At 42.8% G+C, this 19,385-nt stretch overlaps 1 protein-coding gene across 1 annotated transcript in view; it reads left to right on the plus strand.

Moving 5' to 3' along the window:
• ALG5 (ALG5 dolichyl-phosphate beta-glucosyltransferase) overlaps positions 1–19,385 on the plus strand; it is a 225,935-nt gene that overhangs the window by 103,125 nt on the left and 103,425 nt on the right. The window contains exons 5-6 of the mRNA XM_085621724.1: positions 3,509–3,601; positions 9,083–9,196. Coding sequence (XP_085477850.1) covers positions 3,509–3,601; positions 9,083–9,196 — 207 coding nt within the window. The remainder of the gene's footprint in view (positions 1–3,508; positions 3,602–9,082; positions 9,197–19,385) is intronic.

A 19,385-nucleotide genomic window follows, 5' to 3' on the forward strand; every position in this document is an offset into this window, starting at 1 on the left:
ATTGTAAGTTACTCAATCTTCACTCACTCAGCTTCCAGTGTATAACAGGTCACTGTTATTAGTTCAACAGTGTTCCAGAATTTTTAATCCTCTGGACCTCCACAACATCTCTTACCTATGCTGAAGTTGCAGTTTTTGTTTCTGTTTCTGATCTGTGAGGAACAGTTTCTTCAACACTTAATGATACTGGCTTCTTTACTATGTTGTCCTGCTTCGAACATGCCTAGTCCTTACCAGCCCAGCACCTTGTATGGAGTGGGTACTGATGTTGATGATATCTGGTCCATTACTTAACTGCTTCTGCGGATCAATTCTGCAGATCGGAGGTCCAGTCTTACAGGTTTCTTAGTGTTCGTGCCATGAAAAAGCCACTTGATGGGGATTTTCAATAAGGAGCAAAGTTCATTCACATGGGTTATTCGTAATCTGCAAACGTTTGGGTCTTATCTTTGACTTCATTGAGAAAAGAGGTAAAGCTTGATTATACAGAAGTTCACATCTTCTGGGCATTCAGCAGAGCAATTACAGACTTTTAAGTAGACCCTCCTGGAACCTGTTGTGCCAAGTTAACAGACGTTACGCTGCAGCGTGCTTTCAAATGTTGCTTAGAAACAGCTCCCATCCCCTTCTCATCCACAATACATCATTGCACATTTGACTTCAGATTGGTTAGTAGTTCAGGCCTTCTTGGCTAGGACAAAATCTAATGCTTTCCTTCAGTGAGCATGGGAGGTCATGCTCTCCTACGAGAAGAGAACATTCACCGAGATAACCAATAGCTCACTTGACTATTTTAAACACAGCGGTCACAGCCCACAATCTGAGATTTGCATCAGATGTGAGGTGGTTTCTTCAACGATACCGAATGTTCGGAGCATCAATACATCTGCATTACTTAAAATCCATACCTCTTACCCCTCAGAGGTAGTTCCCTGACAACTATTGTAGACTCTTTTGAGACTGAGGGGGCTGGCAAACGTCCGCAGGATCATTGTCTGAGTTATTGTCTTTGATGCTTATTACGAAAATGTTTTAAAACCAGCCGTTGTAGACTGCACAAAACGATTTTTGTGTTGTTGCAATGCAACAAAAAACAACCAGCTTTTAAAGGATTTTATCACCATTTTGCAGTTCTCAGTATCCTTGCCAAAGATGGACTTAGAGTAGTCTTTCTTTTAGCTGCCTTTTGTAGCCAGAAGTGTTAGCACTCCTGAACTTTTTTTCGTTTCCAATATATTTGGGATCTTAATTTGGCATTACCATTTCTGGTTAAGCTTCTTTTCAGCCTTCTTATTTATGCCCTTTAAACCTTTTACTTTCTTGGTGGCGACTACGCCAGAGTAACCAGTGCTTTCCACTATACTTGATTATATCCTTCCATCCACCCAAAGTGGTGTGGAAGATATGTTCTGGTCTGGAAGCATTGCTTCTTGCATTTTTTATTCCTCCTCACCTGTGAATCCTAAAAGGACTTTCGTCAATTATGTAGCATGAACTAAAAAATATACAACAGATGAACAGCTTTTCATTGGATTCCAACCCACAAAGAAGGGGTAAGCTGTGAGGAAGTAAACACTCTCCATTTGGATCATTTAATGCATTAAAATGCTATGAACGGGTGTTCATTGTTTAATTTTGTTTTTTCTGGTAGTGTTTTACCCGAAATCTTCTTAAATCAATGTATATAGAGCCACTGTTCCATACAGTGTTCACACAACATCTTGCTTTTACTATAGTTGATGTTCAGCCTGCTTATTCCATGTAAAAGAAGACTATTTTGTCACAGTGAGTACTGTTTGGTTATGGATATAGGCTTACGTCAACATATGATGTTAACTGTGCATGGTTGTGTTCTGCCCTTAACCCCTTGTGTGCCCATGACGAGCTGGACTCGTCATGGGCCGCGGTTGCGCTGTGCCCATGACGAGTCCAGCTCGTCATAAACCCCGCCCGCTAATGTAACGGCCGGCACAGGGCAGGGAAAGGGCGTGGCACACAAGGGGTTAATATTTAAAAAGTATGTAAAAAAAAAAAAGAAGAAAAGGTAATATTTTAAGATATTTGCGGTTGGCAATGCGTGCAATGCAACTTTGGTAGATTGTGCTAAACACAATATTTCTGTATTTATTATAGAATGATGTATCTTAGTCATGGAAACTGTGTTGCTCTCATGACCTCTGTTTCTAGCTCTTTCACATGTTTTTTCCTTCATGTGCTCATTGAATCTCACTCTTGTCTTGGTCTGGTTTGTAAAACTATTAATGGCCCCATAGTTTGTTAAATTCAGAAATTGTTTATGAAACCAACGTATGTGCACAGCTTGGATCAATTTGCATAATACCTTCTAACTGTTCACCAATGTTTTTGCCGTGGCCACTACTGCCCACAAGATTGTACCTTATGAAACCTGTTAACCTCAAAGTAGCACCAGATTAGTAAATACATTAGCACTCTTAACCTGAAACCAAATTATTTCTACCTGCTCCCTCATGCTTTTCCTCCCTCTTCCCATGCATTGATGGAGTGGCACTGCTGTTGTCATAGCTTCCAATTGGCTCATTATTAAATGTGACGCCGCCAGTCCTGACTTTTTAACCAGTATCACATTGTGCCCTTGACATTGTAGTTTTGCTATTAATGTTTTAAGACTGAGTTCAAATTCCAAGGTTTGCAAGAAATGTTGGCTACAAATCCTGAATTGGTCGAAGGGGGTCACACATGCCAGTGGGCCACCTGCCAGCTATGAACATGGGATTATCTAGGAATGGTTTATAATCCCATTGCTTGTATATTTTTGTTGATTGTATTAACATCAACTCTAAGACCGTTATTTCATATTCAAATTCGTATGCATATAATCGTTACGGAGTGGAAATAAAATTGATCTAATCACATGAGGGGTTCAGAACCTTGTTCATGTTTGTCAGTTGTAAACATCAAATGACAATTTAAAAGTTACCTATTGAAGTATTTTTTATTATTTTTTGCCTGTATACCAGGGGATATTTCAAGGTATTTTGTTTGCTAGAATACTTTTTTACAGTTTTAGCCTCAATTTAAATTCGAAGGGCCTCAAAAATAAGCAAGAATCTAGGGAGGAAATTCATCTTGTGGGTGATTTTTTTTTATTTTTTACTTCTGAACCCGGGAGTGACTGACTGCTGATGCAAATACATTTTTATAGAATTCTTGTTGTATGTGTTTTCATACCACAACTCTGTTCTATTTTCCTAGTCACTCCTGTTCCCATAGATGGTACTGAAAATGAACCAAATAGAGGCAAGATCCTCACCTGCTATCATTGTTGGGCTTGTGGGTTCTGTATGCCTCTACAATAGATGTTTGCATACAGAATTTCTACTGGATCAGTGTGTTAATGTTCCTGTACCTATGTGAGTGTATGTTATCAGTGAGATCCCAGCACCCCCAGATACTGCAAGGACAGTTATTGTTTTATTATTTTTGTCCACACATTATGAATGTCCAGCTGGTTTTGCTTGTGTTACAGGTTGCCATGAGGTACTCCAAGCAATATGGAAGTGACAAAGTTCGTGTCTTAACACTTGTTAAGAATCGTGGGAAGGGGGGAGCTGTCAGAATGGTAAGGAAAGTTTGTAGGTTTCCAGTTGAGCATTCATGCTACTGGGTATATTTAGTATAAATGCCACTGATTATGTTTTTTATATGATACCATACTGTCTCCAGCCAGAACCGGCAAAAGTAAAGATATTTCAAGTGTATTGTGATCTGCTCATTTATTTGTAATCCCACTGTATATTGTCTATTGATGTAGTATGTTGCAGCAGGTTCACTGTATTCTTACAGTATTTTGTACTGTTTATCTTTACTTGGAACAATAGTGTGAAGTGTTCAAAGCTCTCTTGCTCTCCCACTAGGTGTAAACTTAACAAATACCAGTGCATACGTACATCCTTCATACTTAATATGGCTTATATCAGTGATTCTGATGTCAGAGTAGCAATGTTACTGTGCTTCGAGGTCTTGTGGCTAACGTGTCCTGACCTTTTTTTCACCCCAAATGTGACAGCCCTCTTAAACCAGGATTATCACCTTTTGTTGCTTTGGAACTTTTCTTTGTCCCTCATAAGTTTATATTTTTAGTGCAGGTTCAAATTTAAACGAGCATTGGCATAGCCAATAGGTCTCGCCTTTGGGACCTTTTACGTGTTTAGCCATGCAACAGTTATTGTTGCACCAAGAATATTGTGCTGCATAACTAAATACTTAGAAGGTCCCAAGAGCGAGACCTATTGGCTATGCCAACTCTTGATTTATTTTGGTTAACGCTGCATACCGTTTACTGTTTGCATTTTATCTTTCCCTCTAAACAGTTAATATTGCTATATTTTACTAGTAAACAGGCAGTTACAAGTGACGTGGCCAAGTGGGCAACTGGAGCAGATGCTTGGTGACAAGCTCCGTTCTTGCCCGGTCCCAAAATCATGAAAATTACAGGGAAGAGGCTATTTCCGCATGTGATCGCAGATACTTCCTTATCGGAACCGAATTCCTGCTTGGCGGGAGGGCACCAACCCCCAAAAAGACCTCATGAGGGGTGAGCAGGGTCTTCTGCGTGGGAGCCCTCTGGGGCCCGCCCTCCGTGATCGGGGACCGAGAGTTATGCAAGGGTGGTGATACAGGCAAGACCGAGAGGTGGCCAGGTGAGGACATGTTGAGAACGGCGGATGTGCTGCTGGAGTGAAAGAACCACGTACCCTCTTGGCGCGTCTAAATGAAATAATGGTGCCTGTGAAGCGGCCGAGAGTTTGAGCACAAAGGACTTCTGAATGATGATAGCAGCCGCATTACAGAGCCGCAGACTGGTACGAGCTGACAAGCGAGAACGGCAGCCACCACTATGTAATCTGCAAAGCGATGGCCAAAACCTAGTCTCAATTAAAATACAAAACGATGTGACCGGAGCGGATCCTCGGCAGAAACCGCCTCCCCGGCGAGCCCTGGCAATTGCCTTGATTGCCCACAGACGGAGGGGGTGACCCCTGAAGAAAGGATCTGCACGGAGATGGTGAGATTAGGAGCGCTGCTCAGAGGTGCGAGTCCTGGGTCCAGCTGATGATAGTGGTGCACTTGGACGCTGGAGACCGTTCACCGGGGACCTGTACAGCAGAGGATTGCTGGGACACCCTGGAAGATATTAATGACCTAGAAGCGCGTGGTTAATGGCTCCTGGAGCAGCAATTGTGAAGGAGCAGGGACATAATCCCCTATAGAACAAGCGCGCGCGCCTTGCGCTGCAAGTTACAAACGGGAGTTTTGTGCGCGCACGTGCGCGAAAGTGAGAAAGATCAGCAACAGAACATTGGAGAGGTGAAGCGAGGCGCGCGTGCGCTTGCGCGCACAACAGTAAGCTGGTGGCCGCATTTGGTAGCACTTTCGAAACCCGCTTACTAAATGTCTCGCCAGACCAGCACATGCGCTGGCTCTAGCGAGACCTAAAAAAAATAGGAAAAATCTTTGGCAAAACCAATAGGCTTGAAGCCTGACAAAAAAAAGCAATGCCTTCTTCAGTTCAAAACTATTAAAATTATTGCTTTGCATATACATTCCATTGAAGGATTAAAGAAACAAATGTTTGATCACAGAGTATAATTTCCAGATATGATAGTCCCTTATGTATTCCATCTGTGGAAAGGCCGGGCTGGGGATGATATCCAGTACATGCCCACTGGGGGAGAGTGTCGGCGGGTCTTCCTCAGGACGGAGGTAGGGGAGGCAACCTAGGGTGAGGTACAGTCAGGATACAGCCCCGGAGGAAGACCCGCCTGCAGAGGATATAAATTACCCTCATTGCACCAGGGTTGAAACGTTGACACTCTCCCCCAGTGGACCTGTACCTGATATCATCCCAGCCTGCCTTTTCACAGATGACTGTTCTCTGTGCATCATGAGAAAATCATGAAATTAAGATTTGTAAATCCATAAGGGATTGGCCTATCTGTAAAACTGGTGCCACTATGAACCATGACCAGTTTTACTAAGGATACCTGAATGTGTAATTGATTTGGTTATTGAATTTGACTTTTGGATTCCCCTCCTTTATATCTGTCCTACTTCACGAGCACTTTCCTTTTTCACACTCCCCTTTGGAGCAACCTCTTTCTCTATTTGGAGCATTGAATATGATGATCTGTTATAAAAGTAACTAAATAATAAATAGTCACTGTCTGGATCCAGCCGACTTCTTCCACTTGGGTGTCGGCATGCCCCGACTAGCTCAGTTCTGGGGTGAGATCGAAAGCGAACTGACCGAGGTCCTGGTGTGGGAGGTTCCTCACGATCCACGTCATTCCCTTCTCGGGATTACAGATGGGTTAGACGGGTCCAGGAACGAGAAATGACTTTACAATACAGCCATGGTTGTGGCCAAGCGGGATGTAGCCGCCTCCTGGAAGTTTCCCCTACCACCAAGTTCTGAGAGGTGGCGAAAGGGGGTGGATTGGTGCGCGGCTCAAGAAAAACCCATGTATAAGGCACGGGGGTGTCCTAAGAAATACCGGAGGGTATGGGGAAAATGACTGGGTGCCGTGGAGTAACCTTTATACATGATGTTTTGTATTTACTGCTGCATGGTGGGAGTTGACGGCAATGTCTTCGCTCTTTCAATTGTCTTGTGTTACTATTGTTCTCTGAAAAAAAACAATTAAATTGTTTATCAAAAAAATAAACAGTCACTATTGGAGCGATATTTTGTGCCTTTGTGTCTTTTGAGGATACACTTGTTTGCATTGTAAAGACAATGGTGGCACATTAATGATACAATGCTAATTCTATATATACCGGATGCCCTTTGACTAATGAATGTTTTTCATAACTGAATTGTAGCTTTAAAGAAGTCTAGGACCGTTGTTTCCTATACCAATCGTTACCCAGGTCCGTGGTCAATTGTGGGTTACTCCATTATATCATAATGGATGCTCACCATAGCACCACGGATAGCTGGATTATGCCAGTAATGCCCACCATTATACTAGGGTCACAGTTGTGCCAAGGCTGGAAACCAGAAGGATCAGGGATAAGACCACATATCAGTCATGACCATTAATATGCCAGGAATAGGTACATATAGGCCAGTCATGCTCAGAGTAGGTCTATGAAGGCTGCCAGCATACCACAACTAGACCAAAAGTACTAAAATAGTCAAGGATGACCATAATTATGCCATTGGCACTATTATGTCAGGAATGGACACAATTATGCCAAATATAACACTCTTATGATGGGGCTAGCATATATATTTGGCGGTTCTTGGCACCAGGCATAGTTTCAGGAAGCAATAGTGTTTATTATGGGCACACACATAAATGTTGATGAATCTCTTAATTTTCTCTGGTCTGCATCATACCCTGTTCTCCTCAGGTCTTGAGCTGATCATGCATCTAACTGACACATTTCCACTCTGACTACTGCTGTACCGCACTTTGGTGGGTCAGCACTGATTACAGCTCAGACTACTGCTGCCATACTTTTTTGATGGTGCACTGTTCACACACATGATGTGACTGATAAAGGAGGGACTGCAACATGGTCAATCTCCTTGTGGCTTAATTATATTGAGATTGGATACAGACTGTCATGTAGCAGGTCCTATAAGCTGGCACAGTGTGTGTTTGAGTGTTAGTGTGAGTTACTGTGATAAGTTTGGCTGGCTGTCACTCTTAGGGTCTTGAGATGATCAGTGCTGCATTCTTTAATAGACACCTGCTCTGAAATTGATACTGGGCTTGACTTCACCTCAGAGAGCTACTTTGAAGGTACTGGCGAGCTACCAGTAGCTTGCGAGCTACTCGTTGGAGACCCCTGATTTAGCAACTATGAATTTCCAAGTAAGAGTAAATCTGGGACAAAGATGATCTTATTTCTTCACATACAAATTGCTCTTACTTTTGGGAATCTTGACTCTCTGAATCTGCACCATTGATTGAGCTGTGCCCAAGGTGGTCATCTCAACAAGCCATTTATCTTATGATCTGATTCATAGGTAATAAATAGATCATGGAATAATAAATGTAACTTTCTGTATTTTAAGCTAGTGCTGTCCATGGATGATGAGCTGAACTCGGACAAGACGGAGGTCCTCATCCTCGGACCCACCCCCTCAGCCTGGGACAACTCCTGGTGGCCGATCACAATGGGAACAGCACCAACACCCACCGACCATGCACGCAACCTAGGATTCATCCTCGACTCCTCACTCTCCATGGATAAACAGGTCAACGCCGTCTCCTCCTCCTGCTACAACATCCTCCGCATGCTCCGCAGGATCTACAAGTGGATCCCGACCGAAACGAGAAGAACGGTGACACATGCCCTCGTCAGCAGCAGACTGGACTACGGCAAAGCACTCTACGCAGGAATCCCAGCCAAACACGCCGACTACAACGCATCCAAAACGCCTCCGCCCGACTGATCGTCAACGTCCCCCGCCGCAGCCACATCACCCCCCACCTGAGAGACCTTAACTGGCTCCCCGTCGACAAGAGGATCACCTTCAAGCTCCTCACCCACGCACACAAGGCACTCCACAACACCGGTCCAGCCTACCTGAACAGCAGACTCCGCTTCCACACCCCCACCCGCCAGCTCCGCTCCGCCAGCCTCGCCCTCGCCACATTGCCCCGCATCCAACGTACAACCTCCGGCAGCAGATCCTTCTCCTACCTCGCCGCCAAGACCTGGAACACCCTCCCTACCCACATACGGCAGACCCAAGAGCTACTCACCTTCAGAAGACTCCTCAAGACTTGACTCTTCGAACCGTGGCAGCACCCCTCTCTCCCCCCGCCCCCCCTCAGCGCCTTGAGACCCTCACGGGTAAGTAGCACGCTTTACAAGTACTCTGATTGATTGATTGATTGATCACTGCTTAACCACCGTTTGTTTGGCCAGCATCTCTACCCTCTCCCAAGTACTTCTTACCATCCCAGGGGGTAGTGGAGACTGCCAAGTTGCATTTTTAGTTTGTGAAGCTTTTGTGTGTTTTCACAAAGTTCTTTTTTTTATTCTGTTGATTTATATTTAGTTATTTTTATTTTTAATTCAGGGTGTCCTTAGCTCACGAGGGAAACAAATCCTAATGGCGGATGCTGATGGAGCCACAAAGTTTGAAGATCTTGACAAAGTAGAAAATAGCCTTAAAACACTTCAGCCTTGGCCGGTAAGTAAACACTTTCATGTAGAATATGGCTTTCACTTTATTTAAATTACACCTAGGTCATAAAACATTGTTGGAAAAAGGGTAATATAGAAAAGACAGATGGGAGAAAAGCAAACTATGCACTGTATCAAACATTCCACAGAGGGGAAAATGCATAAATTTAGTTAGAAAAAAAGTGGAGTAGATTCTCAGACTTAAGCGAGAAGGCCTTGAAATAAAATATTCTTCCCTAAGTCAAAAAGTGGTCTATTACAAGACAGAGAAAGAGTGAAAGTCTTTGGATGTTGAGGGGGGTCCTAACATTGCAAGCAAATACAAATTACTAAGCCATTTCGTTTTTTTAATTTCTCCCTCTTCTGACCGTAATCAGGTTGGCTTGGGTTACTTCAGGAGTACTGCACAGCCTTTTGTGATGAGACCTTTCTTCACATCGAAATAATATTCCATAATAACTCTGGTAAAATAGGGTCTAATCATTCAGTGAGTCTGCAGTTGTTTGCCATACCCCATTCGGGTGATAAGAATGATCAAGTTATGATCGACATTTTTGTCTATTCTGTAACTTCATAGAGTATTGGCCCTCGACTGCCTTTTTTTTCAGTTATGTTGATTATTAGAGGATACTTTTGGTTATATTGGTTTGCTTTTTCTACATGTAAAAACTTGAAGGAACCTTTCTATTGGTGGCTTTTATATTATGCTATTTGCACCTTATCTGTAAATGGTGAGATCCTAAGATGTTTCTTAGCTTATTTGCTAAAATGCCGCTACTTGCTGCTCTGTTGATGTTGAGTTGGGTGCTAATGGGAAGATGATTTCGAAGAGGTAGGCCCGTTCTAGCTGTGGATTGTCACACTACTGCTGTTTCTACAGACCCACCATTCCTGCAAGTCTCTCTTACCTTTTTCTAAAAGTCATTAACTTTTCTGTTACACTTTTTCGAATACGAAAGGAACAATTTTGGAAACCCTGTGATTGTGTTCCTGAGGTCTTTGTTTTCTTGCATTCCCTGTTACGTTTGAAGGGCTCATTGGACTTCCATGAGTCTGCATTTGTGGCCTAGAGATTTCACTGCTACCATTTCCCTGCAACAACTGGAACAGGGTGCTTGGTCAGTTGATGGTGTGTTTTTTAATTGCCTGAGGTGCATCCTTGGTGATTATTGAGTGCGCTGTTAAGTTACTTGGCAGGTAGCTTACCATGCAGCATCTCCTATTTCTTTTTCTCACACCATTCAACTTAAATGTTATGACTGGAATTAGCATGTTAGGAGTTACTTTTCTAGCCGTTGCCCATATTGTGCTCATAGTTATTGGCATCCTGTTATTGGTGCACCCAGCCATTATCACATTGAAGAATGGATGTATATAATGTATTGACAAATGAAGAGAAGGGGTTTGGGGATACATCTCCATTCTCGTTCTGTCTCACTGTGCGAGTTATTTGCAAATGGTTTGTCCAGGATGGCTTCTCCCTTTTACTCCCCTTTGTTACCTCATTTATGCAGATGGGGGATTAGGGAGAAAGTACAGAGTTAACAGCAGAGATGTTAAACAAGGGTGGGGACTGGTTAACTCACTATTCTCTTTGATAGCATCCAAGCTGTGCGTGTTCACTGTCCTTAAAGGAATGCAATTTTAGTGTCCCAATATATCACCTACAGGCGATGTCAACCATCTCACTTTGTATTTTGAAAATTTGTGAAACAGCCTGCTGGTTGTTTGGTGTCTTTGCATCCCCAGGATGTTCCAAGTGGAAGAAGCAAATGGAAATGATGAAACCGCCCAGAAAAGTCTTCCTTTCACATATGGTCCCTATTTTATTCTGCAGAATTCCACCACAGCATGTCCGCTTCAGACTAGGACAACCACAGCACTTTTTGTGCATCACCTGTGGGTTTGACACATTTTGTTTTATTGCTGGATCCCATTCTGTGGCAACAAACGGACACTGTCCGCAACCATCTGCAGTTCCCTTCGGGCAGGTACCATCTTCAATCCCTCCAGGGCCCCAAATAATATGTTTGCCATTGTTTTAATTCCTGTAACAGTAATAGGTTTATTTCCTGTAACAGTAATAGAGAAACAGATTCCCTCCTCAAACAGAGGGGATCCTCTAAGCCCTTGGCATAGGATATACTCCTGTTACTTTTGTGTTGAGCCTGTCAAGGAGAAAAATAAGCTTCCTGTATGCCAGATAGTACTCTTCATGTGTATAGTGAAGGAGGGCAGCCAGGGTATCAATCAACATTGATCTTAGTAGGAGCTACGCGTGTTACAGGCCATTACATACACTTTGCAACAGGAAGATAACTGACAATGTTATAAGGAGAGCGCCTGGCATAGGCCTTAAGCCAGGTTGACACTGCAAGGTGAGGAGTAGGAGCACTGTAACTGCACCTCATAAACTTTGCACAACAGAAACTTCACAATAAGACTAAGGAGCTTCTCCCAATAGACACTGGCGCCAGACCAGGACTAGCATGGAGATAGCATCAATGAATCGTGGCTGCTAACAGAAGATGCAGAAACATGATAAATAATAATGTTCATAAAAGACCGGTTAGTGGCCAAAGGTGGAAAAGCAAACGCGAGTAACAAAGCTGCCTCATCCACTAGATTGTCACCAGAAAGTGAGACCAACGTCTTCCAGGAATTTTCTACAGCAGTTCTTAAGATAAATTAAAGATGAGGTGGGCACCATAAAGAGAGACCGTAAAGAATACCTCAACCTCAGAAAGCATTACAAATGTGGCTGGGAGGGATGGGCAGACAACAGTTCCTAAAACATGCTGGGAGAAAGGATGTGAATGAGTGGGCACAAGGATTAACCACTGGTAATATACAATAAGCAATCAGAAGAAATACACTTTATGGGGAATAAGATCTGGAGACTAGAGGATCAATATGGTGAACTGATGCTCAGACATAAAGACTTCTAAGATTGTTTGAGGGGAAATAACCTAAGAATCAGGGGCCTACCAAATGGTTTACACTGCAGTTATTCATGTATATGTGCAAAAGCTACTGCATCGCACCATGAACTGTCCAGGGGCCCACCTATTCTTTTCGTTCACTCACTCCGGGGCACCGCCCAGAGACCTCTCTCGACAGATTGGTTTCTCCTACGAGAAGGAAGAAATTGTGACCCTAATCTGGTCACATCACATTTGAAGGTCACATACTCTACAATGATCTTGTTGAGACCACACTGAGGCGAAGAACAGAATTTGAACAAGTCATTCAGTTCCTTCATAAAAATGACATGCCATATTAATGGGGTCACCAGTTTAAATTGATATTTGTGTGGATGACCACTCGCAAGCATTACTTGGAAACCCAATGAGGAAACAAATCCATTATAGGAATAAGCAGCAACACTCCCCAAGAAGGATCACAGGACTCTAAACCAGAGAAAAAAGAATCCCAAAAGAAAAGGCAAGTAGTAAAATAAGGGCAAACCTAGACTTCACCCACGAAGAGGGAAATTGAAAACGCCAGGAACATGGTGTTACAAGTGGTAGAGCGAAATGGGGCCAATGCAAGACCCATCAACAATGGCGGAGGTGGTCCATCCGACATGGCTGAGATCTGTTTTGGTATTTTGACAATGCTTCATAAAATTCTCCCTCTTCTTCCCTTCCATTTCAAAGAGGCTGGTAGTCCATGCGCTTATACTCTCGCCTGAACTACAGCAATTCTCTCTATTTGGGAGCTCCGAAAGCCACAATAAAGAAATTGCAGTTACTGCAGAACTCCTCTACTAGAATACTGCAGAAGATTCCCAGACACCAATGTGCCCGACAAGCTTTCTGCCTTTTCCACCCGCTCCCTGTCGCAGAGATAATTAAATTCAAATCACTCTTCATTGCTCATAGGACCCTCCTTGCTCAAGGGCCTTTAATCTCCTGTGCACTGATGCCCTCCTACATCCCTGGGATATCTTTGGGTTCTTCCATTGCCCATTTTGCTAAAGTACCTATCATCAAGAGGGAAAAATACGGAGGGCGCTCCTTTGCATGCAGTACAGCTAAATTGTGGAAAACCTTCTATCTCTCTTCGCTCAATCAAAAAAAAACGTACGTTTCTGAAAGCATTAAAAACTTGGCTGGGAGGGATGGGCATACCACAGTTCGTCACAAACATGCTGATCGAAAGGAGGCATTAAAGATAGCAGACTTAGGGTAAGCAGGCAGGAAGGAGACTGAAATACAGTGGGTTTGCCAAAGTGCAACAAGAGCCCAGACAAATGGTGATATTAATCTGTTTTAATGCCAAAGGTCTTAACGCCCCATCAATGAGCTAGCCAATCATCCGTTTTCTGAAGGACCGCATATGTGATAGCTGCCTTCTCAGAAGACTCCCCTATTTAAAAAGTACTGGCCCATAATATTTAAACACTTTCCATCACAGTTCTTCATACCGTCTAACACAGTCAGCAGGAGTGGCAGTATTATGCAACCATTCCTTTCAGGGAAAAGTGAGAAAGTAATTTCTGATAAGGCAGAGAGGATTTGGGGAATAGTCCAGCACGGTAGCCGCACTATATGCGCTTATTGCCAGACAGGAGGCCTTTTCTATTCAACTGTCTCAGCTATTTTTGAATATGCAGTGAGGGAGAGCCTGATTGAGGTAGACCTTAATTTAGTTGTGAACACCCACAAAGACCGCTCACAGCAAAGATATAACAGGGGTTGCTCCACACTCCATGAATGGCTAGTGGGTTTTGATCTATGGAGGAGGGAGCTCCACACTAAGGAAGTTTATTACACTTTATTCTCAGTCTTCCACAAAATGTACGCTTTGTGACCATTTTGCCATAGTAATTGGACTGTTGTCCAATGTTAGAGGCCACCATAGGCCGTATTGCCTGTTCTCACCACACACCTGTCACTCATACAATACATATACCACACCGCAGTCATTGGGGACACACTTGGTATCTTATGACTTTCTTTTGCAACACCCAGCTGTTCACAAAGAGATTAAGAAAGGAATCTCTAACTTCATGGCCAAAAATGACATCCCTGGCATTTCATCACTCATGCCCAGAAAGACTCTTGAAGATGTTTTAACAGGAATATTCATCACCGCAGTGGCATGAATAAAAAGCTAGAGCAATTACGAGAGCACGTTTTGAAACACATTTATCCGGTTTGGAGAGGTAACATAAGCAAAATCCCCAAGTGAGAGCCTTTGATCTAGCAAAGAAAAATACTCCCTTCCGCAAACCATGCAGAAATGCCATTGAGCCGGTGACAAATCTGGCAGACTGTTTGCCCCCAAATTAAATGGTTAAATTAACATTGATAGGATAAAAGCAGTCACAAACAAGCAGAGAGTGGGTTCAAACAGTTAAAGAGAATAGCACAATTGCAGGAACCTTTAGAGATTATTACCTGGCTCTCTATAGCAAGGACCTATAATCCACCTTCAAAGGTAAGTACTTGCAAACTCACCTTAGCTTTCAAATCTCATCTGACTGGAAAGAAGCATTAGGGGAACCTACAGCAAAAAATTAAGTCCTAAGCGTCATTCATAGTCGTAAGCAAGAGAAAGCACTAGTCCCTGATGGGCACACTACTTCTTTTATAAAATGCACTGTAATGCTTTGGTCCCAATTCTAACAAGGCTTTACGGCGATTTTGGATAATCATGCAAGGAAATTCATGCAGGAGGTGGCAGTGGCGGTGATTCCTAATCCAGGCAAATATTCTTACCTATGCGCCTGTTAGAGAACAGCATTACTCTAGAACTTAAGTATTAAACTATTCGCTAGCATGCCCAGCAGTACAAATGTGATTCATGTTACCGGAGACAAGCATTAACCAATCAGACTTTATTCCGCATCAGCAGTGCTGAGAGACCACTAAAAAACTTGTACGTATTTTGTAACATACCCAACGAAAATACCACAATGCACTATTGTTCTTGTTGGATGCCGAATCTACTAGACATCATGGAACAGGTCCTGCCTACAACAGGATTTGGAAATCACTTTAGCAATCAGACCATGGCAAGCTATCAATCGCCAATAGCCCACATTCGAATAAACAATATTACATCATCACAGATCTCGAACCTTGTGGCAGAAGGTATGCCTGTTTGCTCTCGCCACTCTTAGCAAGTGCATTCAAAAATCGAGATTACATTAAGGGAGTTAGGCAGGTAACAGATACATTTATCGCCTTGACGCCTTTTGTCAATTGTTGCGCTTTACAAATCTTTTTCATACATTCATTCATTTAAGCTCACAATGTTTGTGGATGACAGCATGGCTTCCCTAGAGGACCCATCAGTATCCATGCCTCCCTATTAAAGGAATTTGAACCATATCCCTCTGCTTCACAGCTTAAACCTAAGATTGAAAAATCTGAGGCCAGATTACTTAACCCACTTACTCAGTAAATTGAAGACCTAAATAAAGTGATCCCATTCATAACACTAAACTATTCCCAAGTAATAAAGGAAATAAAACAATACTTCCAAAAATGACACATACAGCAATTCAAATGGCTAGGTAGAATAGTAATAATTAAAATGCAGATGCTAGTGAAGGTATTATATCTGTACCAAACAATCCCATAAGCTGTACCACACACACTTTATTCAGATTAATTCATTGACAAATAACTTTATCTGGCTAAAAAAAGACTCTGAGTGTATTTACTAAAACATCATACAAAATCTGTGGTACATGTATTCTTAAATCCAGGCGGCACGACTTCACTACCTTGTGGAGCTGGAAAAGTTGGAAACGATGAAGAAATGGCGCTTCACTGATCTCCCATTGGTATCTTTGTGGCAGGTCCTATGATTTTGACACTCACAAGGAAACTGGGGATTTTATTTCTCACTCATTACTAGATTTACTCTGTAAAAGACAGTAATTAATCTAGAGATGGAGAGGTTCTCCTACATGTATGTGAGACATGGGGTGCTTCATCCATCGATCAAAAATGGGACCTCATGTTGATTATTTAACTTTGAAAAATGGTTAAAAGATGGAACGTTTTATCAACAAAATATTTTGCACTTCATTAGCTATTGTCCTCGACACAGATTGATAAAACTCCTGTCCAGAGGCCATCTAAAAAGAAATTGAGAGAAAGAACACTCATAAAGAGTGAGGGAGGGTGTAGGACAGAGCATGTATCTGCTCAAAACTGCAAAATGAGAGATTCAGTATAAAATACTTACATATAGGTACAGGATTCCAGAAAGGTTCACAGAGTGGTATAAAACAAATTCTGTTGTCAAGTGGGAGAACGTGCATAGCCACAGGGACCTGGCACTGTCCCAAACTAAACAGATATTGTGAGGAGCTTCTCAAAGAAGCAGAATAAGCATACGATGTGCTGATTCCAAGGGAACCGCGGGTCATTATCTTGGATCTATCATTCTCCAGTGGAAGGTCACAGAAGTCAATGGGGGGTAAATAACTGGCTCTCACATTAGTGGTGCCACTCCAGAGAATGCTAGCGCTTTGGGGAAGACAAAAAACACCAACACTTCAAGATTTGCTGGCCAGAATGTGGGACACCCTTACTATGCAAAAGAACACAGTCAATCAAAGACCGAAGTTTTATGAGACAGACTAGGTACCACTTATCAAGATTCTATCTCACGGATATAGGGAATGGCCATCTATACGATATCTCCAGATGCTGCATTATACAGAGAAAACAATCCCTGCTATTATACTAAAGTAAGAAAGCACGAGGCACATAAAATATACATACATACAGGGTGTCCCACAGTACTCCCTCTTACACAGACAATGCAGGAATTGTCGTCTATGAGAGGGTAAAAGTTTACGGAGGTAATTATACATGTTGACTTTGTTAATAGAGGAGGTTAAAAACCTCACTGGACTTAAGATGTAGGAAATGGTATTTTTACTTGAGAAAACTAATAAAAATATTCAAAACATACACATTTGGAACCTGCATCACGAGTAAGGGAAGGTGGGGTGGTACGTTGTTTTTTTTTTTACTGTCCAACATGCTCGCATAATTCAATACTAATGTGCACTCTTCATCAACAAGGAACAGTATGACCTGAACCTTCATTCAATCAATCCATCAATCAGGAGTTTGTAAAGCGTGGCTACTCCCCTTGAAGGGTCTCAAGGTGCTGAGGTGGGAGAGGGGGCTGCTGATCCATCTGGGCGTGGAGGTTCAGTCAAACAGCCAGGTCTTGAGATCCTTCCTGAAGTGGGTCAGCAACGGGGATTGCCCGAGGTGGAGGGACATGGTGTTCCAGGTCTTGGCAACGAGGTAGAAGAAGGATCTTCCTCCGGGTCTGGTCTTGTGAATCTGTGGGACGGTGGCCAGTGCAAGTTGGGCGGAGTGAAGTTGTCTGGCGGGTATGTAGAATGAGAGCCGATGGTGCGGATATGCTGATCCTATGTCGTGGAGAGCTTTATGGGCATGTGTGAGGAGCTTGAAGTTGATTCTCTAATTCACTGGGAGACAGTGGAGTTGTCGGAGATGTTGTGTTATGTGGCTGCGGTGGGGTATGTCGAGGACCAGTCTGGCTGCGGTGCTTTGTACGTTCTGAAGTTTCCTGAGCGGTTTCTGAGTTACGCCGGCATTTAGTGCATTGCAGTAGTGGAGCCTAATGGTGATGAGGGCATGGGTGACCATCTTTCTGGATTCTGTGGGGATCCTTCTGAAAATCTTTAGAAGCAGGCGGAGCGTGTAGAAGCAGGATGAGGAAACGGCGTTTATCTGGCAGTTCATTGTGAGCGAGGATACCAGTATGATGCTGAGGTTATGTGCGTGGTGGATGGGAGGGGTTCCCAGTGCGGCGAGCCACCAGGAGTCATCCCAGGCTGAGGGGGTGGGTCCCAAGATGAGTACTTCAGTCTTGTCTGAGTTGAGCTTGAGCTTTCAATTCCTCCCTCATGACCTCCAAAATTGCTGAGTTCATTGCTAAGTTCATCTCTAATTATTTTGATAATCGAGCCGTTACCACAGAATCCAATAGAAGTTACCTGGATGAAAAGAAGTCCATTTTGTTTTATCTATCAGATAAATCACTCTAGGGCAAAACAATGGTTCCCATAAGGCCAACCCTTACCAAATGCAAACATCGGGGCTTGGCTTGACCAAACAGAAACATTTGCCAGTTATATCAACACTTCACTAATCTAATAGTTATAAAGCATTTGTGGTTGCGGGTTTCCGATTTTAGACCCAAGGTTCATGGCCAAGTGTAAAATATTCCTTTCAGCAGCACATCACAGGTGGTAGATGAATTAGAAGAGAGAAAAGGGCACAGCGAGGACCATGTGAGTGTTAACTATATTCACACTTGGTCCTGGAGCTCTATGTGTAGGCCACCTTTTAGACAGAAGAACTCCTTTCAGTCCCCTGTAACCCATTATAAATGTACCCCAACCTTACAATGGCAAAAGACTTACCCCTAAAGAAAAAGCCATGGAGGTACAATGTCTTGGGTGGCAAGCAGAGGTAACCAGTAGTAAAGTAGTCACTAACCTATGTGTTCCCCACGCACAGTACCACTGCCAGGAGAAGACAGAGATGCTTTTAACTAGGATGACTAAACATAACCTTAGTCAGATGATTGGTCCTTACAGAAACTCAGGGTTATGGCATATGAATTGATAAAAAAAACTACACAGTTTGCTACCCAAAAAGATTAAGAACACATGGCATTTCTATTAGAAGCAACTCTACCCGGGGTCAGTAAAATACTGCTATGCTAGAGAGAGAGTAAGAGGTTTACATCGAATTTCCTGCTCCTCAAGTAGGAGCGCAGAGTTTAAAATTATAATGCTTCAAGATGCCATTTGTATGATGTAGGAAGGCGGAATTTATGACCGCAATAGTTGAACGACACATACTTACACATTCCCTGGCACTGGAAACCTCATGAAACGCACTAGGTGTAAAACCTTCATTTACCATTTTCTCTTTTCTGCATAATATCATCATAAAGGGTGTTAAAGAGTTTGTCAATAATGATGACTTTATCTAAAGGCTTTTGGTTAGGTCCGCACTATAGAAATACCAAATAAATACATACATATATTAATATATTTTACCTTTTCCTCCACAATTCCCTTTCTAATAATCCACAGTGACTGACAACACTTTTGTAACAGTTTTTTCTTTTCATTTGGAACTTATAGAAATGTGATACCGTAAGTCACAAAATACTAT

This window comes from Triturus cristatus, chromosome 8, assembly GCF_964204655.1.
Source record: "Triturus cristatus chromosome 8, aTriCri1.1, whole genome shotgun sequence".
Classification (NCBI taxonomy): Eukaryota; Metazoa; Chordata; class Amphibia; order Caudata; family Salamandridae; genus Triturus; species Triturus cristatus.